The sequence below is a fragment of the Carcharhinus amblyrhynchos genome, unplaced genomic scaffold, assembly GCF_965287045.1.
Source record: "Carcharhinus amblyrhynchos unplaced genomic scaffold, sCarAmb.v2.hapA scaffold_51, whole genome shotgun sequence".
Taxonomy (NCBI): domain Eukaryota; kingdom Metazoa; phylum Chordata; class Chondrichthyes; order Carcharhiniformes; family Carcharhinidae; genus Carcharhinus; species Carcharhinus amblyrhynchos.
The window spans coordinates 939,517-966,478 of record NW_027649792.1 but is presented as its reverse complement, the minus strand read 5'-3'; the positions used below and the strand labels follow the sequence as shown (position 1 = coordinate 966,478).

Below are 26,962 nucleotides of genomic sequence, written 5' to 3'. Positions count from 1 at the left end.
ATGGATCAGAATCTGGGAACAATGGATTTTGATGTTCCAACCAAGGACAGGAGTTTATCATACTGGATTTCTTGGTTTACTAAAGATGGCTCATGGATAACATTATTTGGTCGGATTCGATATCTACTGCACGTGATTCAATGCTTTTACTATCCCCTCCTGGCTATTGTTGGTGTTCCGGGTAAGTCCCTGGCTGGAATTTTACCGGCCTGACCGCCAAGGATTCGGTGCAGGCGAGGGACAGAGCATGGGAGGGTCTGTTAAACACGGGAGGGATTTTGCAGCTTCGGGGAGAGTGAGGCTGTAAAGTCCTCTCCCCTGTGTCCAGTTTCTCTTGCTAGAAAAGCTGTTTAACTGTGTTGATTTCCCTGTCATTTACTGTACTCGGTTTGCTGCTCTTGTTTCTGTTGTATCTCTGTGTCCAGTTATTATTTCTTTCAGCCACTGACAATTGTCTCAGGGCCCATGGGCTGGGATGTCTTCTGTGTGCTGGGACTTTTCATAGACATGTGAATCAAACACTATTCCTTCATGAGTGAAAGATTGAGACAGAATCCATTTTACCCTCGACATATAACATATAGCAGTTCACTGCTTATCACCCACCCAGTCAGCAGGCTGCAGACTCCATTTTTATTGTTTACAGCAAGATCTCACTTGTGTATCTGAATTGTGTATTTGCAACCACATAGGTTTGGTACATGGTTGGGAACACAGCTGCAAGTCATAGAAATCATAGAAACCCTACAGTACACAAAGAAGCCATTCGGCCCATCAAGTCTGCACCGACCACAATCCCACCCAGGCCCAACCCCCATATCCCTCCATATTTTACCCACTAATCCTCTAACCTATGGTTCTACGGTCAATTTAGCACGGCCAATCAACGTAACCCACACACCCTTGGACTGTGGGAGGAAACCGGACCATCCGGAGGAAACCCACGCAAACACCAGGAGAATGTGCAAAGTCCTCACAGACAATGACCTGAGCCGGGAATCGAGTCCAGGACCCTGGAGCTGTGAAGCAGCAATGCTAACCACTGTGCTACCGTGCCGCCCCAATCTGTCTGTCGAACTGAAGATTTTTATGGGGATCGGGGCGGGTGTGATTGTGGTCAGTGCCTGTGCAAGTTCTGCTCATACTTCACGCATTCATGTCTAGACCACCAATGTACAAAACAAACAGCAAGGGACCCAGCATCGATCCATGTGTAATCCCACTGGACACAGGCTTGCAGTCACAAAAGCAACATTCAACCATCACCCTCTGCCTCCTGCCACTCAGCCGATTTTGAATGTAATTTACCAAACTGCCCTCGATCCAATCGGCTATCATTTTCCTGTTCAGTCTTCCATGAGGGAATTCTTCTCTAAAGTCCATTCAGACTACATCGACTGCACTTCCCTCATCTACTTATGCAATCACCTCCTAAATATATTCAAGCAAATTGTAGACATGATCTCTCCTTGACAAAGCCATGCTGACTATTATTCATCAACCCTTACCTCTCAAAGTGGAGATAAATTCTATCCCTCAGATTGATTTCCAATCATCATGATTTCCAATCATGGACATAGTGATGATGCCGTCTTGGGAGTGATCTTGGATGTCTCGAGGACACCTTGTAGGATGGCAGTAGAGCACAATGGTTAGCACAGCTGCCTCACAGCATCAGGGATCCCGGGATTCCATCATCACCAGTGATGATGTTTTGTTTACTTTGAAACCAGCTCCATTCTCCCAGATTGCCTGTTGGGATTTCTCCTGTTACAAGAATGTGTTGTGTTTCTCTGGAAAGCATTCACTTTGAGCAGGTCCAGTTTCTCGCAGCTCCCCAGTGCCACATTGACCCTTGTAAATTTATCTCGATCACAGCAATCCTGTGCACGTCATCAATCTGCGTAAGTTCATTGGTAAGGCCAGGACACATCGTACTGATGTTCCAGCTTGAGATGTGAAAGACTGATTTGGTTTGGTTCGATTTGAATTGATTTGTCTTATTGTTGTCATATATATTAGTATACGGTGAAAAGGATTGTTTGTTGAGTGTTCTACAGACAAAGGATAGAGAATAAGAGAGTGTAGAATGAAATGCAGTTATAGCTAGGGTGGAGGAAAAGATCAACTTAATGCCATATAGGTCCATTCAAACGCCTGCTGGCAGCAAGAAGAAGCTGTTGTTGAGTCATCAGCATGGTGGCACCATGGTTAGCACTCCTGTTTCATGTCTCCAAGGACCAGAGTTCAATTCCTAGCTTGGATCAATGTCTGTGTGGAATTCTCTGTGTCAGTTTCCTCCGGATGCTCCGATTTCCACCCATAGTCCAACATTTGGTTGATTGGCCATGCTAACTTACCAATTAGCGTCCCGTGATACGCATGTTAGGGGGATTAGCAGTGTACACATGTGGGACTTCGGGGATAGGGTCTGGCTAGGATTGTCGATGGATGAATGGCCCCCTTCTGCACTGTCGTTTTTCTATGGACTGGTTGGCACATATCTTCATGCCTTTTTTTCTCGAATGGAACTAGTGGGACGAGTATATATCCATGGTGCATTATTCCCTAATTATGCTGGCTGTTTTTGTGAGGCAGCGAGAAGCTTAGACAGAGTTGATGAGTGGGAGGTTGATTTGAGTGATAGACTGGTCTGCATTCTCCAAGTTTGAAGTTTGTTGCAGTCTGGGACAGAGCATGAGCCACACCAAGCTACAATATTATCTATGATGCATCTGTAAAAGTGGGTGAGAGCCGTAGCTGACCTGCCAAATGTCCTTAGACCTCTGAGAAGATAGAGGCATTCGTGGGCTTTCTTAACTGCAGTGTCATCATGGAAGGACACAAAAAGTTACTGGTGATCTGAACCCTAAAACCTGAAGCTCTAGACCATTTCAACTTCAACCCATTGATGTAGATAGGGGCATGTACTCCATGGTACCTCCTGAAGTTGATTTGCTTTGTTGACATTGAGGAAAAGATGATTGTGGTCACAACAGTTCACCAGATTCTCCAACTCTTCCCTGTTCTCAATCTCACCATTGTTTGGGATCTGACCCACTATGTTGGGGTCATCAGAAAACTTGTAAATTGAGTCATCGGCGTATAAGGAATACAGTAAGGGGCTGCGGACACAGTCTTGCCGGGCACCGCTGTTGAGGATGATTGTGGAAGAGGTGTTGTTGCCTCTCCATATTTATTGCTGCTTGTGGGTTAGAAGTTCAACTGCAGAGGGAGAAGCCGAGTCCCAGGCCACAGATTTGGATGTGAGTTCAGTAGGAATAATGGTGTTGAAGGTTGAGCTGTAGTCGATAAACATGAGTCTGTGTTACAGGGTTGACTGTCGGGCCAGGGAGATGGCGTGTGTGGACCTGTTGAGGAGGTATATGAACTGTAGTGGATCAAGGCAATCTGGGAGGCTGGAACTGATTCGTGCCATGACTAACCTTTTGATGTCTTTCATATTATTGGATATCATTCTCACTGGATGATTGTCATTATGGCAGGCTGCTTGGTTTTCCTTTGGTAACGGCCTTTGTTGAGTTTTTCTTACCAGGTGCACAGATTGTCAACCTTTGCCAAGAGAGGACTCACTGACTTTCACTGGTCCAGTAGACCACAGTGGGGCAGCAGCGAACCCACTGGGAATTATGGACTATTCACTGAACACTGAACTTTTCTCAAACACTTGAAAGCAAACCCTGGCAGTTGTGTCCTGTGCCAACCGGGTGTGAAATTACCATTTCTTCCTGTGTTGTACTAATTTGGCAACAATGCTGTGGTCTCCTCTCCAGGGTACAGCCCAGGGTAAATAGAATAGAGATTCTGTGCTGTCAAGGCATCGGGATCTCCCCCTGTCAACTGTTAGTATGAGTCAGAGGCAAGGGTGAACCAGCACTGTTTGGTACCAGTTCTGCTGCAGGGGTTGTCAGTAAGCTGTCTGAGAGATGACAGATTCCCACCTACAGGGATTTCTGTCAGGGTTTACTCCCTTAGCCTTCTTACCCTCCAAATCCCCCACAAGGTAGAAGGGCTATTTACATGTAGCTGAGTGAGGATCAGTGTTGTGAACTCCTCTGAAAACTCCCTCCCAAATGTATACCATTGTGTTGTCGCCATGGTGCAGCATGGCGACACTGTGGTTAGCACTGCTGACTCACAGCGTCCGGGACCTGGGTTCAATTCCTCATTTGGGTCATTTATTGTGTGGAGTTTGGAGCTTCTCCCCATGTCTGTGTGGGTTTCTTCTGGATGCTCCTCTTTCCCCTTCGACTCCAAAAGACGAGCTGGATTTTTTAAAAAAGTTATTTTGTATGTGTGGACATTGTTTTTATTTTCACCTATCCTCAGTCTAAATTGTCACATCTTCCCCTGAATGATGTCTAATTTTAATCTTAATCTTCCTTCCTAACAGTGAACATAATCACAATTGTGACACTGACAAACAGAAACTGTGGTCTTTCCAAATGTGTTACTAGTTACCTGGTGGCCATGTCGGTGGGGGATCTACTGGTCGTTATCCTCGACCTGACATTGAGACACATTCCCATTGTTTATTGGGAACAGTTTTATTTCCTGCTGTCGGTTCCTGTGTGTAACATCCACGCCGTCCTGCTTTACGCAGCCACTGACTGTTCTGTCTGGTTCACCGTCACTTTCACCTTTGATCGATTTGTGGCCATTTGCTGCCCCAAGCTGAAAAGTAAATATTGCAGTGAGAAATCAGCGTCTGTGGCTCTGGGAACAGTGACGGCGCTGAGCTGTTTAAAGAACATTTTCTGGTATTTTATGTTTTTAAATGGATATCAGCTGGTGAACGATCCCTGGTTTTGTGCTGTCGCATGGGATGTTATGAAATCTGTGATCTGGAGTACAATCGAGTTCCTCCACTTCATTTTAACCCCGTGTGTCCCATTCGTCCTGATTCTGCTGCTCAATGCTTTCACTGTCAGACACATTTTAGTGAGCAGCAGAGCCCGCAGGAGACTCCGGTGTCACAACAGTGGGGAGAATTCCAGAGACCCAGAGATGGAGAGTCGAAGGAAATCCATCATTTTACTGTTTGTTATCTCAGCCAATTTCATTCTGTTATGGTCAATATTAATGGTTTATTCAATATGGAATCGGATGGATTATTTGGGATATAAGTCGGTAGTGTTAGATTATTTTGTTCTGGAATTGGGTTTCATGCTGCAACTCTTGAGTTGCTGTACAAACACTGCCATTTATGCTGTGACACAGACTCATTTCAGACAGCAGCTAATAATTCTGCTCAAACATCCCTTTACTGCAATTATTCATCTCATTACAGCCTCAGAAGTAACTGCAACCACAAGATCCCTGACTCTTCCTATTGGACATTCAAACTGTAAACAACAAACAGCCTCACAAAGACAGAAAGAGTAACAGATAGAGAGAGAGAGAGAGGGAGAGAGAGAGGGCAGTGAAAGCAACAGTGAGAGTGACAGAGAGACAAAGATAGGTAGAGGGAGGAAAGGGCACAAAGACATGAAGAGAGACAGCATTTGAAATAGTTTTCAACAGGTAGAGGGAAACAAACAGACAGACATAGAGAGACAAACAGAGATAAAGGACAGAGAGTGTGAGAGGTTTTCTCAGACCGAAAGAAACAGCGATAGAGGGGGAAATGGCAGGGCTGATGGACAGGGAATGAGAAAGGGAGACAGGACATACATGGGAAGATGTAATATGGAAGGAAAAGGGCAATGAAGAGGGAACAGGAGACAGAAAGGAAGGCGGAGATAAATAGTCAGAGAAGAGTGAAACAGAGAGAACGGGAACAAATGGAAAAGAATGAGACCTATCACATACAATGGACACAACAAGAGCAAATGGCAGTGAAAGGCATAGAGAGAGAGAGAGAGAGAGATAAGAAAAGTGGGACAGAGACAGAGAGGGAGAGGGACATGGAGACAGAGCGGGACAAGGAGAGTGAGATTAAAAGGGAGCAGGAGAGACAGAAGAAGAGGGTATAGAGGGAGAGAAAGAGGGAGGTGCAGAGAGACAATAAGAGACACAGAACAACATACAGAGAGAGACAGAGACAGAGAGACACAGAGAGATGCACAGGAAGACAGAAAGCGACAGAGAGATTTATTTAATGACTTTAATGATAACCATCAGTTGGACCTATTGGAATATGAATTCCCTGATTGAGCCAGTTAATGCTATCCAATCCGGGAGGTCTGCAGACTAATGGTGTATCGAGGTTACAGGAACTCAGGATCTGGCTAAGTCAGGGGTTCTATTTGTAGATACGCAGGGTAGAATAGGTGTAGGGTGATGTGGCGGCGCGGGCTTGTTGGGCCGAAGGGCCTGTTTCCCGTGCTGGGTTGTTCTTTGTTCTGTATACTCAGGATGTGGGTATGATAGAACATAGAACATAGAACATAGAACACTACAGCACAAACGGGCCCTTCAGCCCACAAGTTGCGCCGCTCACATCAATACGTACCAATCCATAGACCTATCTATAACCCCCAATCCCATTAAATTCCATATACTCATCCAGGAGTGTTTTAAAAGACCCCAGCGAGTTCGCCTCCACCACCACTGACGGCAGCCGATTCCATTCACTCACCACCCTCTGAGTGAAAAACTTACCCCTAACATCACTTCTGTACTTGCCTCCCCGCACCTTAAATCTGTGTTCTCTCGTAGCGACCATTTCAACCCGGGGAAATAGCCTCTGAGAATCCACCCTATCTATTCCTCTCAACATTTTATAAAGCTTTATCAGGTCGCCTCTCAACCTTCGTCTCTCCAGGGAGGAGAGTCCCAGCTCCCTCAGCCTATCTTCATAAGGCATGCCTCCCAGTCCAGGCAACATCCTTGTAAATCTCCTCTGTACCCTTTCAATAGCTTCTACGTCCTTCCCATAGTGAGGCGGCCAGAACTGTGCACAGTACTCCAAGTGAGGCCTGACAAGGGTCTTATAAAGATGGACTGATAGTTTTATCACGAGACTATTAATACAGAAACTCAGCTAATGTTTTGGGCACACGGGTTCCAATCTCATCACGGCAGATGGTGGGATTAAAATAATTATATCTGGAGTTCAGAAAACATAAGAACATAAGAACATAAGAAATAGGAGCAGGAGTAGGCCATCCAGCCCTTCGAGCCTGCCCCACCATTCAATAAGATCATGGCTGATCTGTCGTGGCTCAGTTCCACATTCCCGCCCTCTCCCCGTAACCTTTAATACCCTCGCTTATCAAAAACCCATCAACCCGCGTCTTAAAAATATTTAGCGAGGCAGCCTCCACCACCTCAACGGGCAGAGAATTCCAGAGATTCACCACCCTTTGAGTGAAGAAGTTCCTCCTCAACTCTGTTCTAAACCGCCCCCCCTTTATCTTGAGGCTGTGCCCCCTAGTCCTACTGTTCTTTCTGAGCGGGAAGAGTCTCTCCACCTCTATGCTATCCATCCCATTCATCATCTTATACGTCTCAATGAGATCTCCCCTCATTCTTCTAAACTCCAAAGAGTACAAGCCTAGTTTATTCAGCCTCTCCTCATAGTTCAACCCCCTCAACTCCGGTATGAGCCTAGTAAACCTCCTCTGCACTCCCTCCAAGGCCAAAATATCCTTACGTAAGTACGGCGCACATGCCCCTCCATTATTCACTGTAGTAGTATTGAAAATTTCCACACGAACTTACCTGGCCCTTTTTCTCCCAAGCCCTTTTGATCCAAAGCCCTAATAGCTCACTCTGCTTCCCACTCACTCCGCTGTCCGCTCCGACGTTGCCCGCCGTCTACACCAGGCGTCCTTTTAAACCTGGCGCTGTTTGAAAGCCTGCTCCCCGTCAACTCCCTGCAATCCATGTCCTTAGAATTCTTAAAGCGGTAAATACAAAAAGCCGGCAAAAATGCTTTCAAACGATTTAAACAGTTCTACAAGGTAAGTTCTTGCTACAAAAGTGCTTTAAACTTATTCAAACAGGTTTTATCCGGTTAACCAATGTCCCAGGGAAGGAAATCTGTCGCCCTTACATGATCAGGACACTTAATTGCCCTCTCAGCAAGGGCAACTGGGGATGAGCCCTCGGCGGTTACTCAGACCTAGATGGGGAAGGGGTGCAATGGCTTCAAACAGGTTCATGCACAAATATAAACTTCCGAGCTCGGCCTGTTAAATCTGCCCACAGAGTGCAAGCTACAAAGAGTGAAACTCTGAGAGTTGGGGTAAGTGTGGGAGTTTAGGGAAGTGGCTGGGGATGTATTGCTCTGTCCTGTGTCGCTTACTGTCTTCCCATCAGGTCCAGTGTGAGCAGGTGTCGGCCAGACATTAAATGTTCAGAAAATGTTGTAGGACCAATGGAAGCAGCTGATTGGTGAGTCAGTCCTTGGAAGGAACACTGAGGGAATTTTCTGAGCAGCTCCTTGCTGATGTCATAGCATCAGGAAAGATCCCGATATTTTTAATGCTCTGGGAACCTGGGCTCAAATCCCAACCTGGCAGCTGGTGGAATTTGAACTCAATAAAAAATATCTGGAATTAAAAATCTGCTGATGACCAGAAAATTATTGTTGATTGTTGAGAAAACTCACCTGGTTCACTCATATCATTTAGGGAAGGAAATCTGCCGTCCTTGCCTGGTCTGGCCTACATGTGGCTCCACAGTCACAGCAATGTGTTTATCTCCCAACCTCTCTCCAACGTCAACTCTGGATGGGCAATTAATGCTGGCTATCCTGAGAACTCTGTTTCCCAAAAATGAATGAATGTATCTGAATTGTGTATTTGCAACCACATAGGTTTGGTACAAGGTTAGGGACACAGCTGCAAGTCATAGAAATCATAGAAACCCTACAGTATACAAAGAAGCCATTCGGCCCATCAAGTCTGCACCGACCACAATCCCACCCAGGCTCTACCCCCATATCCCTCCATATTTTACCCACTAATCCTCTAACCTATGGTTCTACGGTCAATTTAGCATGGCCAATCAACCTAACCCACATACCTTTGGACTGTGGGAGGAAACTGGAGCACCCAGAGGAAACCCACGCAGACACTAGGAGAATGTGCAAACTCCACACAGACAGTGACCCGAGCCCGGAATTGAACCCAGGACCCTGGAGCTGTGAAGCAGCAATGCTAACCGCTCTGCTACCGTGCCGCCCCAATCTATCTGTCTAAATGAAGATTTTTATGGGGATCGGGCCGGGTGGGATTGTGGTCGGTGCCTGTGAAAGTTCTGCTCATACCTCACGCATTCATGTCTAGACCACCAATGTACAATACAAACAGCAAGGGATCCAGCATCAATCCATGTGTAATCCCACTGGACACAGGCTTGCAGTCACAAAAGCAACATTCAACCATCACCCTCTGCCTCCTGCCACTCAGCTGATTTTGAATGTAATTTACCAAACTGCCCTCGATCCAATCGGCTATTACTTTCCTGTTCAGTCTCTCATGAGGGAATTCTTCTCTAAAGTCCATTCAGACTACATCGACTGCACTTCCCTCATCTACTTATGCAATCACCTCCTAAATATATTCAAGCAAATTGTAGACATAATCTCTACTTGACAAAGCCATGCTGACTATTATTCAGCAACCCTTACCTCTCAAAGTGGAGATTAATTTTATCCCTCAGATTGATTTGCAATCATCATGATTTCCAATCATGGACATAGTGATGATGCCGTCTTGGGCGTGATCTTGGATGTCTCCAGGACACCTTGTAGGATGGCAGCAGAGCACAATGTTTAGCACAGCTGCCTCACAGCATCAGGGATCCCGGGATTCCATCATCACCAGTGATGATTTTTTGTTTACTTTGAAACCAGCTCCATTCTCACACATTGCCTGTTGGGATTTCTCCTGTTACAAGAACGTGTCGTGTTTCTCTGGAAAGCATTCACATTGAGGAGGTCCAGTTTCTCGCAGCTCCCCAGAGTCACATTGACCCTTGTAAATTTATCTCGATCACAGCAATCCTGTGCACGTCATCAATCTGCGTAAGTTCATTGGTAAGGCCAGGGCACATCGTGCTGATGTTCCAGCTTGAGATGTGAAAGACTGATTTGGTTTGGTTTGATTTGAATTGATTTGTCTTATTGTTGTCATATATATTAGTATACGGTGAAAAGGATTATTTGTTGAGTGTTCTACAGAGAAAGGATAGAGAATAAGAGAGTGTAGAATGAAATGCAGTTATAGCTAGGGTGGAGGAAAAGATCAACTTAATGCCATATAGGTCCATTCAAACGCCTGCTGGCAGCAAGAAGAAGCTGTTGTTGAGTCATCAGCATGGTGGCACCATGGTTAGCACTCCTGTTTCATGTCTCCAAGGACACGAGTTCAATTCCTCGTTTGGGTCAACGTATGTGTGGAATTCTCTGTATGAATTTCCTCTGGATGCTCCGATTTCCACCCATAGTCCAACATTTGGTTGATTGGCCATGCTAAATTACCAATTAGCATCCCGTGATACGTGTGTTAGGGGGATTAGCAGGGTACACACGTGGGACTTCGAGGATAGGGCCTGTCTAGGATTGTCGATGGATGAATGGACCCCTTCTGCACTGTATTTTTTCTATGGATTGGTTAGCACATATCTGCACGCCTTTTTTTCTCTCATAGAACAGAGAACATAGAACATTACAGCGCAGAACAGGCCCTTCGGCCCACGATGTTGCGCCGACCAGTTACAAAAAGAATGACCCACTAGCCTATACCAATCCCTTTTCGTCCATAAACCTATCCATAGATCTCTTAAACGCCCCCAAACTAGGCGCATTTACAACTGCAGCAGGCAGGGCATTCCAATCCCTCACCGCCCGCTGGGTAAAGAACCTACTCCTGACATCTGTCCTGTAGCTACCCCCCCTTAATTTAAAGCCATGCCCCCTCGTGCTAGCTTTCTCCATCCGAGGGAAAAGGCTATCACTATCCACCCTATCTAAACCTCTAATCATCTTATATGTTTCAATAAGATCCCCTCTTAGCCGCCTTCTTTCCAACGAAAACAACCCTAAATCCCTCAGTCTCTCCTCATAGGACCTCCCCACCATACCAGGCAACATCCTAGTAAACCTCCTCTGCACCCTCTCCAAAGCCTCCACATCCTTCTTGTAATGTGGGGACCAGAACTGCACACAGTACTCCAAGTGCGGCTGCACCAGAGTAGTGTACAGTTGCAACATGACGCTGTGACTCCTAAATTCAATCCCCCTACCAATAAACGCCAAGACACCGTACGCCTTCTTAACAACCTTATCTACTTGATTCCCAACTTTCAGGGATCTATGTACACATACACCTAGATCCCTCTGTTCATCCACACTATTCAAAGTCCTCCCGTTAGCCCTATACTCGACACATCTGTTGCTCCTACCAAAGTGAATTACCTCACACTTCTCCGCATTAAATTCCATCCGCCACCTCTCGGCCCAGCTCTGCAACCTATCTAAGTCTCCCTGCAGACTATGACACCCTTCCTCACAATCTACCACACCTCCGACTTTGGTGTCATCAGCAAATTTACTAATCCACCCAACTATACCCTCATCCAGATCATTAATAAAGATTACAAACAACAGTGGCCCCAAAACAGATCCCTGAGGCACACCACTCGTAACCGAACTCCATGATGAATATTTACCATCAACCACCACCCTCTGTCTCCGATCTGATAGCCAATTCCTGATCCAACTTCTTAGATTACCCACAATCCCATACATCTGCATTTTCTGCAGAAGCCTACCATGGTGAACCTTATCGAACGCCTTACTAAAATCCATATATACCACGTCAACTGCCTTGCCCCCATCCACCTCTTTGGTCACCTTCTCAAAAAACTCAATAAGGTTAGTAAGGCACGACCTACCCGCTACAAAACCATGCTGACTATTTCTAATCAATTCATTACACTCCAAATAACTATAAATCCTATCCCTAACAATTTTTTCTAAAACCTTGCCCACAACAGAAGTAAGACTCACCAGTCTATAATTCCCGGCAAAGTCTCTGTTCCCCTTCTTAAACAATGGGACAACATTCGCTATCCTCCAATCCTCCGGGACTACACCAGAGACCAATGCCGACCTGAAGATCAGAGCCAGAGGCTCTGCAATCACCTCTCTAGCCTCCCAGAGAATCCTAGGGTAGATCCCATCTGGACCAGGGGACTTATCTATTTTCAGCCCCTCAAGAATATCCAGCACATCCCCCTTATCAACCGTAATACTGTCTATTTTACACCCCTGCAACCCAGTGTCCTCCTCAGCTATATTCATGTCCCCCTGCGTGAACACCGAAGAGAAATATTGGTTCACTGCTTCTCCAATCTCCTCCGGTTCCACACACAACTTCCCTCTGCTGTCTGTAACTGGCCCTAATCTTGCCCTGACCAACCTTCTGTTCCTGACATACCTATAGAACACCTTAGGATTCTCCTTAATCCTATCAGCCAAAGTCTTCTCATGTCCTCTTTTAGCCCTTCTTAACTCTCTCTTCAACTCCCTCCTAGCCAATCTAAAGTTTTCTAGTGCACTACCTGAGCCCTCAAATCTCATCCGAACATAAGCCTCCTTTTTCTTTTTAACCATCGACTCAACTCTTTTAGTGCACCACGGTTCCCTAGATCTACCAATTCCTCCATGCCTGACAGGGACATACCTATCAAGGACTCGCAGTAGCTGCTCCTTGAAAAAACTCCACATTTCGGACGTTCCCAGTCCCTGTAATCTCCTAGTCCAATCTATGCTTCCTAATTCACTCCTAATAGCCTCATAATTACCCATAGCACAGCTAAAACTACTGACCCGAGGTTCATGCCTATCCCTTCCCATCACTAAGGTGAACGTAACCGAATTGTGGTCACTATCACCAAAATGCACACCAACTTCCAAGTCTAGCACCTGGTCTGGCTCATTTCCCAGCACCAAATCCAATATAGCCTCACCTCTAGTTGGCCTATCTACATACTGAGTCAAAAAACCTTCCTGCACGCTTTGTACAAACACTGACCCCTCTAACGAGCTAGAACTATAGCAATTCCAATCAATATTCGTAAAGTTAAAGTCCCCCATAACAATTACCCTATTACTTTCACTCCTAACCAGGATCGCCTCCGCAATCCTTTCCTCAACCTCTCTAGAACTTTTAGGAGGTCTATAAAAGACTCCCAACAGGGTAACCTCTCTTCTCCTATTTCTAATCTCCGCCCATACTACCTCAACTGACAAGTCCTCATCAAACTTCCTCTCCGACGCTGTGATACAGTCCTTGACTAGCAATGCTACCCCACCCCCCCTTCTATCTTCATCTCTACTCCGACTAAAGCATTTGTACTCATGGAACTAGTGGGATGAGTATATATCCATGGTGCATTATTCCCTAATTATGCTGGTTGTTTTTGCGAGGCAGCGAGAAGCTTAGACAGAGTTGATGAGTGGGAGGTGATTTGAGTGATAGACTGGCCTGCATTCACCAAGTTTGAAGTTTGTTACAGTCTGGGACAGAGCATGAGCCACACCAAGCTACAATATTATCTATGATGCATCTGTAAAAGTGGGTGAGAGTCGTAGCTGACCTGCCAAATGTCCTTAGACCTCTGAGAAAATAGAGGTGTTCGTGGGCTTTCTTAACGATAAAGTCATCATGGAAGGACACAAAAAGTTACTGGTGATCTGAACCCTGAAACCTGAAGCTCTAGACCGTTTCAGCTTCATCCCATTGATGTAGATAGGGGCATGTACTCCATGGTACCTCCTGAAGTCGATTTGCTTCGTTGACATTGAGGAAAAGATTATTGTGGTCACAACAATTCACCAGATTCTCCAACTCTTCCCTGTTCTCAGTCTCATCACTGTTTGGGATCCGACCCAGTACGTTGGGGTCATCAGAAAACTTCTAAATTGAGTCATCGGCATATAAGGAATATAGTAAGGGGCTGAGGACACAGTCTTGCCGGGCACAGCTGTTGAGGATGATTGTGTAAGAGGTGTTGTTGCCTCTCCTTATTTATTGCTGTTTGTGAGTTAGAAGTTCAGGATCCAACTGCAGAGGCAGAAGCCGAGTCCCAGGCCACGGATTTGGACGTGAGTTTAGTAGGAATAATGATGTTGAAGGTTGAGCTGTAGTCGATAAACATGAGTTTGTGTTACAGGGTTGAATGTTGGGCCAGGGAGATGGTGTGTGTGGACTTGTTGAGGAGGTAGATGAACTGTAGTGGATCAAGGCAATCTGGGAGGCTGGAATTGATTCGTGCCCTGACTAACCTTTTGATGTCTTTCATATTATTGGATATCATTCTCACTGGATGATTGTCATTATGGCAGGCTGCTTGGTTTGTCATTGGTAATGGCCTTTGTTGAGTTTTTCTTGCCAGCTGCACAGATTGTCAACCTTCCTGCCAAGAGAGGACTCACTGACCTTCACTGGTCCAGTAGACCACAGTGGGGCAGCAGCAAACCCACTGGGAATTATGGACGGTCACTATTTGCTGAACACTGAAGTTTTCTCAAACACTTGAAAGCAAACCCTGGCAGTTGTGTCCTGTGCCAACCGAGTGTGAAATTTCCATTTCTTCCTGTGTTGTACTAATTTGGCAACAATGCTGTGGTCTCCTCTCCAGGGTACAGCCCAGGGTAAATATAATAGAGATTCTGTGCTGTCAAGGCATCGGGATCTCCCCCTGTCAACTGTTAGTATGAGTCAGAGGCAAGGGTGAGCCAGCACTGTTTGGTACCAGTTCTGCTGCAGGGGTTGTCAGTGAGCTGTCTGAGAGATGACTGATTATCATCCACAGGGATTTCTGTCAGGGTTTACTCCCTCAGCCTTCTTACCCTCCAAATCCCCCACAAGGTAGAAGGGCTATTTACGTGTAGCTGAGTGAGGATCAGGGTTGTGAACTCCTCTGAAAACTCCCTCCCAAATGTATACCATTGTGTTGTCGCCATGGAGCAGCATGGCGACACTGTGGTTAGCACTGCTGACTCACAGCGTCCGGGACCTGGGTTACATAAGAACATAAGAACATAAGAAATAGGAGCAGGAGTAGGCCATCTGGCCCTTCGAGCCTGCCCCGCCATTCAATAACATCATGGCTGATCTGTCGTGGCTCAGTTCCACTTTCCCGCCCTCTCCCCATAACCCTTAATCCCCTCGCTTATCAAAAACCCATCAACCCGCTTCTTAAAAATATTTAGCGAGGCAGCCTCCACCACTTCAACGGGCAGAGAATTCCAGAGATTCACCACCCTTTGAGTGAAGAAGTTCCTCCTCAACTCCGTTCTGAACTGCCCCCCCTTTATCTTGAGGCTGTGCCCCCTAGTCCTACTGTCTTTTTTGAGCGGGAAGAGTCTTTCCACCTCTATCCTATCCATCCCATTCATCATCTTATACGTCTCAATGAGATCTCCCCTCATTCTTCTAAACTCTAACGAGTACAAGCCTAGTTTATTCAGCCTCTCCTCATAGCTCAACCCCCTCAACTCCGGAATCAGCCTAGTAAACCTCCTCTGCACTCCCTCCAAGGCCAAAATATCCTTGCGCAGGTGCGGCGCCCAAAACTGCACACAGTACTCCAGCTGCGGCCTCACCAATGCCCTATACAGCTGCAGCAAGACCTCCCTACTTTTATGTTCAATCCCCCTCGCTATGAAGGCCAGCATCCCATTCGCCTTCCTGACCACCTGCTGCACCTGCAGGCTGGGTTTTTGCGACTCATGCACAAGGACCCCGAGGTCCCTCTGCACTGTCGCCTGCTGCAGTTTTTCGCCACGTAAGTAATAGTCCTTCCTACCATTCTTCCTACCAAAGTGGACCACCTCACACTTGCCAACATTAAATTCCATTTGCCATTTCCTGGCCCATTCGCCCAGCCTATCTAGATCCTTCTGCAGACTCTCCACACCCTCCGCACAATTTGCCTTTCCCCCAATCTTGGTGTCATCAGCAAATTTCGACACCCTACACTCGGTTCCCTCCTCCAGATCATCTATATAAATGGTAAATAGCTGAGTTCAATTCCTCATTTGGGTCATTTATTGTGCGGAGTTTGGAGCTTCTCCCCATGTCTGTGTGGGTTTCTTCTGGATGCTCCTCTTTCCCCCGACACTCCAAAAGATGAGCTGGATTTTTTAAAAAAAGTTATTTTGTATGTGTGGACATTGTTTTTATTTTCACCTATCCTCAGTCTAAATTGTCAAATCTTCCTCTGAATGATGTCTAATTTTAATCTTAATCTTCCTTCCTAACAGTGAACATAATCACAATTGTGACACTGACAAACAGAAACTGTGGTCTGTCCAAATGTGTTACTAGTTACCTGGTGGCCATGTCGGTGGGGGATCTGCTGGTCGTTATCCTTGACCTTACATTGAGACACATTCCCATTGTTTACTGGGAACAGTTTTATTTCCTGCTGTTGGTTCCTGTGTGTAATATCCATGCTGTCCTGCTTTACGCAGCCACTGACTGTTCTGTCTGGTTCACCGTCACTTTCACCTTTGATCGATTTGTGGCCATTTGCTGCCCCAAGCTGAAAAGTAAATATTGCAGCGAGAAATCGGCGGCTGTGGTTCTGGGAACAGTGACGGCGCTGAGCTGTTTAAAGAACATTTTCTGGTATTTTATGTTTTTAAATGGATATCATCTGATGAACGATCCCTGGTTTTGTGCTGTCGCATGGGATGTTATGAAATCTGTGATCTGGAGTACAATCGAGTTCCTCCACTTCATTTTAACCCCGTGTGTCCCATTCGTCCTGATTCTGCTGCTGAATGCTTTCACTGTCCGACACATTTTAGTGAGCAGCAGAGCCCGCAGGAGACTCCGGTGTCACAACAGTGGGGAGAATTCCAGAGACCCAGAGATGGAGAGTCGAAGGAAATCCATCATTTTACTGTTTGTTATCTCAGCCAATTTCATTCTGTTATGGTCAATATTAATGGTTTATTCAATATGGAATCGGATGGATTATTTGGGATATAAGTCGGTAGTGTTAGATTATTTTGTTCTGGAATTGGGTTTCATGCTGCAACTCTTGAGTTGCTGTACAAACACTGCCATTTATGCTGTGACACAGACTCATTTCAGACAGCAGCTAATAATTCTGCTCAAACATCCCTTTACTGCAATTATTCATCTCATTACAGCCTCAGAAGTAACTGCAACCACAAGATCCCTGACTCTTCCTATTCGACATTCAAACTCTAAACAACAAACAGCCTCACAAAGAGAGAAAGAGTAACAGATAGAGAGAGAGAGAGAGAGAGAGGGCAGTGAAAGCAACAGTGAGAGTGATAGAGAGACAAAGATAGGTAGAGGGACGAAAGGGCTCAAAGACATGAAGAGAGACAGCATTTGAAATAGTTTTCAACAGGGAGAGGGAAACAAACAGACAGACACAGAGAGACAAACAGAGATGAAGGACAGAGAGAGTGAGGGGTTTTCTCAGACCGAAAGAAACAGGGATAGAGGGGGAAATGGCAGGGCTGATGGACAGGGAATGAGAAAGGGAGACAGGACACACATGGGAAGATGTAATAAGGAAGGAAAAGGGCAACGAAGAGGGAACGGGAGACAGAAAGGAGGGCAGAGATAAATAGTCAGAGAAGAGTGAAACAGAGAGAACGGGAACAAATGGAAAAGAATGAGACCTATCACATACAATGGACACAACAGGAGCAAATGGCAGTGAAAGGCATAGAGAGAGAGAGAGAGAGAGAGAGATAAGAAAAGTGGGACAGAGACAGAGAGGGAGGGACATGGAGACAGAGCGGGGCAAGGAGAGTGAGATTAAAAGGGAGCAGGAGAGACAAAAGAAGAGGGTATAGAGGGAGAGAAAGAGGGAGATGCAGAGAGACAATAAGAGACACAGAACAACATACAGAGAGAGACAGAGACAGAGAGACACAGAGAGATGCACAGGAAGACAGAAAGCGACAGAGAGATTTATTTAGTGACTTTAATGATAACCATCAGTTGGACCTATTGGAATATGAATTCCCTGATTGAGCCAGTTAATGCTATCCAATCAGGAAGGTCTGCAGACTAATGGTGTATCGAGGTTACTGGAACTCAGGGTCTGTATACTCAGGATGTGGGTATGATAGAACATAGAACATAGAGAATTAGGAAACATTGGTTGGACTAGGAGATTACAGGGACTAGGAACGTCTGAAATGTGGAGTTTTTTCAAGGAGCAGCTACTGTGGGTCTGTGATAGGTATGTCCCTGTCAGGCAAGGAGGAATTGGTAGGGCTAGGGAACCGTGGTGCACAAAAAAAGTTGATTTGTTGGTTAGGAAGAAGAAGGAGGCTTATGTTCGGATGAGGCTTGAGGGCTCGGGTAGTGCAGTAGAAAGCTTTAGATTGGCTAGGAGGGAGTTGAAGAGGGAGTTAAGAAGGGCTAGAAGAGGGCATGAGATGACTTTGGCTGATAGGATTAAGGAGAATCCTAAGGCGTTCTATAGGTATGTCAAGAATAGAAGGTTGGTCAGGGCAAGATTAGGGCCAGTTACAGACAGTAGGGGGAAGTTGTGTGTGGAACCGGAAGAGATTGGAGAGGCATTGAACCATTATTTCTCTTCGGTGTTCACGCAGGACGATATGAATGTAGCTGAGGAGGTCACTGGGGTGAAGGGGTGTAAAATAGAAAGTATTGTAGTTGATACAGAGGATGTGTTGGATATTCTCGATGGGTTGAAAATAGATAAGTCCCCTGGTCCAGACGGGATTTACCCTAGGATTCTATGGGAGGCAAGAGAGGTGATTGCAGAGCCACTGGCTCTGATCTTCAGGTCGTCGTTGGTCTCTGGTATAGTACCGGAAGATTGGAGGACAGCGAATGTTGTCCCATTGTTTAAGAAGGGGAGCAGAGACTTCCCTGGGAATTATAGACCAGTGAGTCTTACTTCTGTAGTGGGCAAGGTTTTAGAAAGAATTATTAGGGATAGGATTTATAGTTATTTGGAGAGTAATGAATTGATTAGAGATAGTCAGCATGGTTTTGTAGCGGGAAGGTCGTGCCTTACTAACCTTATTGAGTTCTTTGAGAAGGTGACCAAAGAGGTGGATAGGGGTAAGGCAGTAGATGTGGTATATATGGATTTTAGTAAGGCGTTTGATAAGGTTCACCATGGTATGCTTCTGCAGAAAATGCAGATGTATGGGATTAGTGGTAATTTAGGTACTTGGATCAGGAATTGGTTAGCAGATAGGAGACAGAGGGTGGTGGTTGATGGTAATTATTCATCATGGAGTTCGGTTACGAGTGGTGTGCCTCAGGGATCTGTTTTGGGGCCACTGCTGTTTGTAATCTTTATTAATGATCTGGATGAGGGTATAGTTGGGTGGATTAGTAAGTTTGCTGATGACACCAAAGTCGGAGGTGTGGTAGATTGTGAGGAAGGGTGTCGAAGTTTGCAGGGTGACTTGGACAGGTTGCAGAGCTGGGCCGCGAGGTGGCGGATGGAGTTTAATGCGGAGAAGTGTGAGGTAATCCATTTCGGTAGGAATAACAGATGTGTTGAGTATAGGGCTAACGGGAGGACTTTGAATAGAGTGGAGGAGCAGAGGGATCTAGGTGTATGTGTACATAGATCCCTGAAAGTTGGGAATCAAGTAGATAAGGTTGTTAAGAAGGCGTACGGTGTCTTGGCGTTTATTGGTAGGGGGATTGAATTTAGGAGTCGCAGCGTCATGTTGCAACTGTACACAACTCTGGTGCGGCCGCACTTGGAGTACTGTGTGCAGTTCTGGTCCCCACATTACAGGAAGGATGTGGAGGCTTTGGAGAGGGTGCAGAGGAGGTTTACCAGGATGTTGCCTGGTATGGAGGGGAGGTCCTATGAGGAGAGACTGAGGGATTTGGGGTTGTTTTCACTGGAAAGAAGGCGGCTAAGAGGGGATCTTATAGAAACATATAAGATGATTAGAGGCTTAGATAGGGTGGATGGTGATAGCCTGTCGGATGGAGAAATCTAGCACGAGGGGGCATGGCTTTAAATTAAGGGGGGGTAGCTACAGGACGGATGTCAGGGGCAGGTTCTTTACCCAGAGGGTGGTGAGGGACTGGAATGCCCTGCCTGCTGCAGTTGTAAATGCGCCTAGTTTGGGGGCGTTTAAGAGATTGGTGGATAGGTTTATGGACGAAAAGGGATTGGTTTAGATTAGTGGGTCAATGTTTTTTTTTCAAAATAAGACTGGTCGGCGCAACATTGTGGGCCGAAGGGCCTGTTCCGCGCTGTAATGTTCTATGTTCTATGTTCTATGTTCTATAGAACACTACAGCACAAACAGGCCCTTCAGCCCACGAGTTGCGCCGCTCACATCAATACCTACCAATCCATAGACCTATCTATAACCCCCAATCCCATTAAATTCCATATACTCATCCAGGAGTGTTTTAAAAGACCCCAGCGAGTTCGCCTCCACCACCACTGACGGCAGCCGATTCCATTCACTCACCACCCTCTGAGTGAAAAACTTACCCCTAACATCACTTCTGTACTTGCCTCGCCGCACCTTAAATCTGTGTTCTCTCGTAGCGACCATTTCAACCCGGGGAAATAGCCTCTGAGAATCCACCCTATCTATTCCTCTCAACATTTTATAAACCTCTATCAGGTCGCCTCTCAACCTTCGTCTCTCCAGGGAGAAGAGTCCCAGCTCCCTCAGCCTATCTTCATACGGCATGCCTCCCAATCCAGGCAACATCCTTATAAATCTCCTTTGTACCCTTTCAATAGCTTCTACGTCCTTCCCATAGTGATGCAGCCAGAACTGCGCACAGTACTCCAAGTGAGGCCTGACAAGGGTCTTATAAAGATGGACTGATAGTTTTATCACAAGACTATTAATACAGAAACTCAGCTAATGTTTTGGGCGCACGGGTTCCAATCTCATCACGGCAGATGGTGGGATTAAAATAATTATATTTGGAGTTCAGAAAACATAAGAACATAAGAAATAGGAGCAGGAGTAGGCCATCTAGCCCTTCGAGCCTGCCCCGCCATTCAATAAGATCATGGCTGATCTGTCGTGGCTCAGTTCCACATTCCCGCCCTCTCCCCCTAACCTTTAATCCCCTCGCTTATCAGAAACCCATCAACCCACGTCTTAAAAATATTTAGCGAGGCAGCCTCCACCACTTCAACGGGCAGAGAATTCCAGAGATTTACCACCCTTTGAGTGAAGAAGTTCCTCCTCAACTCCGTTCTAAACCGCACCCCCCTTTATCTTGAGGCTGTGCCCCCTAATCCTACTGTCCTTTCTGAGCGGGAAGAGTCCCTCCACTTCTATCCTATCCATCCCATTCATCATCTTATATGTTTCAATGAGATCTCCCCTCATTCTTCTAAACTCTAACGAGTACAGGCCTAGTTTATTCAGCCTCTCCTCATAGTTCAACCCCCTCAACTCCGGTATGAGCCTAGTAAACCTCCTCTGCACTCCCTCCAAGGCCAAAATATCCTTACGTAAGTACGGCGCACATGCCCCTCCATTATTCACTGTAGTAGCATTGAAAATTTCCACACGAACTCACCTGGTCCTTTTTCTCCCAAGCCCTTTTGATCCAAAGCCCTAATAGCTCACTCTGCTTCCCACTCACTCTGCTGTCCGCTCCGACGTTGCCCGCTGTCTACACCAGGTGTCCTTTTAAACCTGGCGCTGTTTTAAAGCCTGCTCCCCCTCAACTCCCTGAAATCCATGCCCTTAGAATTCTTAAAGCGGTAAATACAAAAAGCCCGCAAAAATGCTTTTAAATGATTTAAACAGTTCAACAAGGTAAGTTCTTGCTACAAAAGTGCTTTAAACTTATTTAAACAGGTTTTATCTGGTTCAACAATGTCCCAGGGAAGGAAATCTGTCGCCCTTACATGATCAGGACACTTAATTGCCCTCTCAGCAAGGGAAACTGGGGATGAGCCCTTGGCAGTTACTCAGACCGAGATGGGAAGGGGTGCAATGGCTTCAAACAGGTTCATGCACAAATATAAACTTCCGAACTGGGCCTGTTAAATCTGCCCAAAGAGTGCAAGCTACAAAGAGTGAAACTCTGAGAGTTGGGCTAAGTGTGGGAGTTTAGGGAAGTGGCTGGCGATGTATTGCTCTGTCTTGTGTCGCTTACTGCCTTCCCATCAGGTCCAGTGTGAGCAGGTGTCGGCCAGACATTAAATGTTCAGAAAATGTTGTGGGACCAATGGAAGCAGCTGATTGGTGAGTCAGTCCTCGGAAGGAACACTGAGGGAATTTTCTGAGCAGCTCCTTGCTGACGTCAGAGCATCAGGAAAGATCCCGATATTTTTAATGCTCTGGGAACCTGGGCTCGAATCCCAACATGGCAGCTGGTGGAATTCGAACTCAATAAAAAATATCTGGAATTAAAAATCTGCTGATGACCAGAAAATTATTGTTGATTGTTGAGAAAACTCTACTGGTTCACACATATCATTTAGGGAAGGAAATCTGCCGTCCTTGCCTGGTCTGGCCTACATGTGACTCCACAGTCACAGCAATGTGTTTAACTCCCAACCGCTCTCCAACATCAACTCGGGATGGGCAATAAATGCTGGCGATCCTGAGAACTCTGTTTCCCAAAAATGAATGAAAGATATGCCCTTTTCCCATCCTTACAGATTCAAGCAGATTTAGATTTTTGCTGGTGGGATACTTTCTGTGACGTTTATTGAGAACATAGCTCAAAGTAGAAAATTACAACAAGATTAAAAACATATAAAAAGTAGATAAAATACAGAGGCAGGTCTAGGTAATGTGTTGTACTTGCATGATGTGGGAGCTCGCGGTCCCATTTGTGTTTGCTTGTGTACACATCTGGAGGAAATGTTGGTTGCTCGAGGAAGACCAATTCAGATTTGATGAGGTGGAGTCTGAGCTTTGAACGCTGTGGCACACTAGGGAGCCGAGAGTTAGCGACACACTGTGTTTCAGGAGGTACTCACATCCCAAAGAATAACTACATCACATTTGGTGAGTGATCAGGGACAGGAGAGTGTGACTCCAAGCAAGTCTTGGTGACGAACCCAGGAGGTAGTGTTGAAGGAGCCTCAGCCCTTGGGCTTGTCTCAGTGTAGATGATGAACGAATGGTATTGTCACTCGACTATTAATCCAGAAAACTGTTTGGTTCACTAATGTCCTTTTAAGGAATGAGACCTGCCGACCTTATCTGGTCTGGCCTACATGTGACACCAGTGCCACATCAATGGTGTTGACTCTCAATGCCCCCAAAGGGCAACGAGGGACATGCAACAAATGCTGGCCAGCCAGGGACACCCATGTCATTCAAATGATGAAAGAAACAGATGTGTGACCTTTGCGGATGTGGATGAGGGCTGCAAGGAGGATGAGCAACTTCACCATAGCACTGTGGTTCAGGGAGCCATTCAAGAGGGAGGAGGAAAGGGAAATGTTGTTATAAATGGGGATAGTTCGACAGGAGGAATAGACACTTTCCTCTGTGGCCAGCATGGAGAGTCCCCAAGGCTGTGTTGCCTGACTGGTGCCCCGGTTCAGGACATCTTCTCTGGGTTGCTGGGAAAAATGGAGCTGGAGGGGATAGATTCAGTTGTTGTGGTGCACGTTTCTGAATCCTTAACAGATTAAATCTGAAATTGGAGTCACAATTATAGGACTTGGATGGATTCTGTGGATTTCCAGAGTTAAGGATGGTAACTACATCCCAGGATAGAGTGGAACAGCCCGGAGAGACCCTCCAACATTTGGAATTGAATGATTGGAAGGTCACAGACAGGTGAAAGACAACACTGAGCCGTGGGATTTTGAGAATTGTGTTTTAGATGTCAGTAACTTTGGTGTGTAACACAGCCTCTAATATTACAAATTAATCAATGTAATCAGCATTATCCGTTCTTTGAAAGTCAGGAACTCAATCTCAGTAATAAATATATTCCACAACCTCAATCAAAGTTGCCACGTGTTTGCTGATTTGAAGAAACTCAAAGATGAGCGATTTTGCAAAGTCAGTGTCCCAGAGGGGATACCACAGGGTTTTTGTGAAAGCCTTTGGGAATGTATCACCATGCAGATAAAGCAGAGAGTACCTGCAGAGTGAAGGAGCACATTACTTCACGCTGAAAATGTATCTGGAATTTCAAATGGTGAAGAAAATATACCACCTGGAGCTATTGGGATTCATGGGAAGTGTAGTTGTCAAAATCTATGTGTCAGCTGCTCTACGCTGTTACTCAGTGACTGATCTACATGTCACGATTTTGCAGACATACGTTCAGTAATATGATATACTGTTCCCTGTGAACATAACATCAGTATTGGTGAAGTTGCTAGAGCCTGTTTTCAAGGACATCATAACTCAGCACTTGGAAGGCAGTGGTAAAGTCAGACAAAGTCAGCATGGATATACAGAGGTGAAATCTTGTTTGAAGAATCTATTGGAATTCTTGGAGGATGTGACTAGTAGAGTTCGGTGAGGAGAACCAGTGCTTTATCTAGACATTCAGGAGTCTTTCAACAAGGTCTGATGTAACAGACTGCGATGGTGAGTATGAGTTGCAGATAATGCCTTGATTTGGATAGAGAGCTGGCTAACAGAGAGGAAACAACGTGTTGGTAGAAATGAGTCTTTGTCTGACTGGTAGACAGTGTGGTACTGCAGGGATCTGTGCTAGAACCCAAACTGTTCACATTATATATGAATGTTTTGGCATAGGGCATTAAATGTATTGTGTCCAAATTCGCAGATGATGCAAAGTCAGGTGGGAGGGTAAGCTGTGAGAACCATGCAGGCATGTTTCAAATTAACAGGCTGTGTGTGTGGGCAGATGCATGGCAGTTGCCGTGTAATGTGGATAAATGTGAGGTTTTCCACTTTGTTAGCAATAATAAGAAGACAGTTCATTATCTGAATGAACTTAAATTGAGAGGGGCGAACAATCAGTGAGAACTTGGTATCTATGTGCATCGTCATTGAAAGTAAGTGCGCAGGTATAACAGGCAGTAAACAAGGCAAATGATATCTCGGCTTTCATTGCAAGCGGATTTGAGTACATGAATCAATATGTTTTACTCCAATTGAACAGGACATTTGTGAGGCCACACCTGGAATATTCTTTGTAGTTTTGGTGTCATTTGAGGAGGAATATATATCTGCTGTAGAGGCTGCACAGTGATTGTTTACCATTCTTATTCCTGGGATGGTGGATCTGTGATGAGAAGAGAGACTAAGCCACTTAGAATTCTATTCATTGGAAATTAGAAGGGTGAGATGGAACCTCATTGAAACTTAGAAAATTCTAATATGTTTAGACAGGGCAGATTCAGAAAGAACGTTCATGATGGTGACGGAGTTGAGCACTAGTGCCATAGTTTGAAAATAAAGGGTCAATATTTTAGAAATGAGGTGAAGTGTAATTTGTTCACTCAGATAATCTATGGACTTCATTACCACAGAAAATAATTGAGGCTGAAACTTTTGGAGATTTCAGGAAGAATTTATACATAGCAGTTGGGGCTGAAGTGATCAAGGGATATGGAGGAAGTGGGGGGCGGAATCATGATGTTAAAGTTTGTGATCAGCCATGATCATAATGAATGCCTAGTTTCCTACATATCACCACTTTGTGTAGTGTTCTCACCACCCTGAATAGTGCAGCCACACACAGATCAGCCTGGTTCACTGTCAGTTTCTCCTTTAACCAGTGTATAGCCATCTGTTCCCAGCAGCTGAAAAACATATATTGCACTGGGAAAACTGAGGTGGCCTTTCTGGGAACAACCAGCATCCTACTCTGTTTTAAAAACATCTCCTTGTAACTTTGCCCTGGAAACTGAAGAGATAATTATCAATTTACAGTGGTTCTGTCCTTTTAAACCAAGGTATTACACAGACCGGAATGGGTGGGATTTGACTGGCTTGATACGATTTTTCCGCTTTTGTTCCAATTTGTTTAAACCATTCTGTTGATTAATGCCCTGACTGTTTGACATATTTTAATGATGAATGGGGTCCAGAAGGGACAGAGTGGTCAGAATAAGGGGGTGGAGGGGTGAATCGCAGTAGCCCAGAGATGGAGAGCAGAAAGAAATCTGTGATTTTACTCCTGTCATAATATGACAGCTTCATTCCCCTATGATCACTGTATGTTATAGATTTCTTATACTATAACATAACAGGAATTGTTCACAATTCCTGAATATTCCTGAATATACATTTTCACAAGTTGGATACATGGTTCAGAATTTGAGTTATTGCACACACGTTTTTATTTATGGAGTGACTCAGTCCAAGTTCAGGAAGCAGGTCAAGGGAGTGGTGAATTACCCTTTTGCAACAACACTTCAATTCCTGAACGAGTAAAGCAACTTCCATCAACCCGCTTCTATTCTCTGCCAAGCAGCCTCCCTCAATCCTATTATTTAGTACCCGACTGACGACAGGGCTGGTCATTTATTGAGCTGCCCCCAGTTGCTCATTACCAGCACAGACAAATTGCAGTCTGACTGACTGATTAAAGTTTTAACCAATTTTGAAGTTAAACCACTGACTGACTGGTTTAAGTTTAAGTTCATTTCAGTAGCATCACAAATAGGCTTATATTAACACTACAATGAAATTACTGTGAAAACCCCCTAGTCGCCACACTCTGATAGCCTGTTCGGGTTTACTGAGGGATAATTTAGCATGACCAATGCCCCAAACCAGCATGTCTTCCAGACAATGGCACGAGTCTATCAGTGTCCTCCACCTATTTTAAGCCACAACCTAATTAAAGGGCAGAGCAAGTTAGAGGGGGGGAATGATCTCTTTGTTTATAGAATGTTTTCTTTTAAGTCTGCTCTGTAACTTTGACAGACGTTCAACTTCAGGACTTCAGCTGAGCTCTGCGTCAGTCAAGCGAATAAAGTGATGATCTACTGCTTTGTCACTGGGGACTCTGCAGAGGAGAGGATCACACATATGTCAGCATGGTGA

The 26,962-nt window shown here is 45.4% G+C and overlaps 1 protein-coding gene across 1 annotated transcript; it reads left to right on the top strand.

The window, feature by feature from the left end:
- Nucleotides 1–26,962, top strand: LOC145337500 (putative G-protein coupled receptor 139). The gene is made up of 4 exons (XM_080182290.1): nucleotides 1–181; nucleotides 4,415–5,319; nucleotides 14,024–14,083; nucleotides 26,843–26,962. The coding sequence occupies exons 1-4, from the start codon at nucleotides 1–3 to the stop codon at nucleotides 26,960–26,962; spliced, it is 1,266 nt and encodes a 421-aa protein (XP_080038416.1).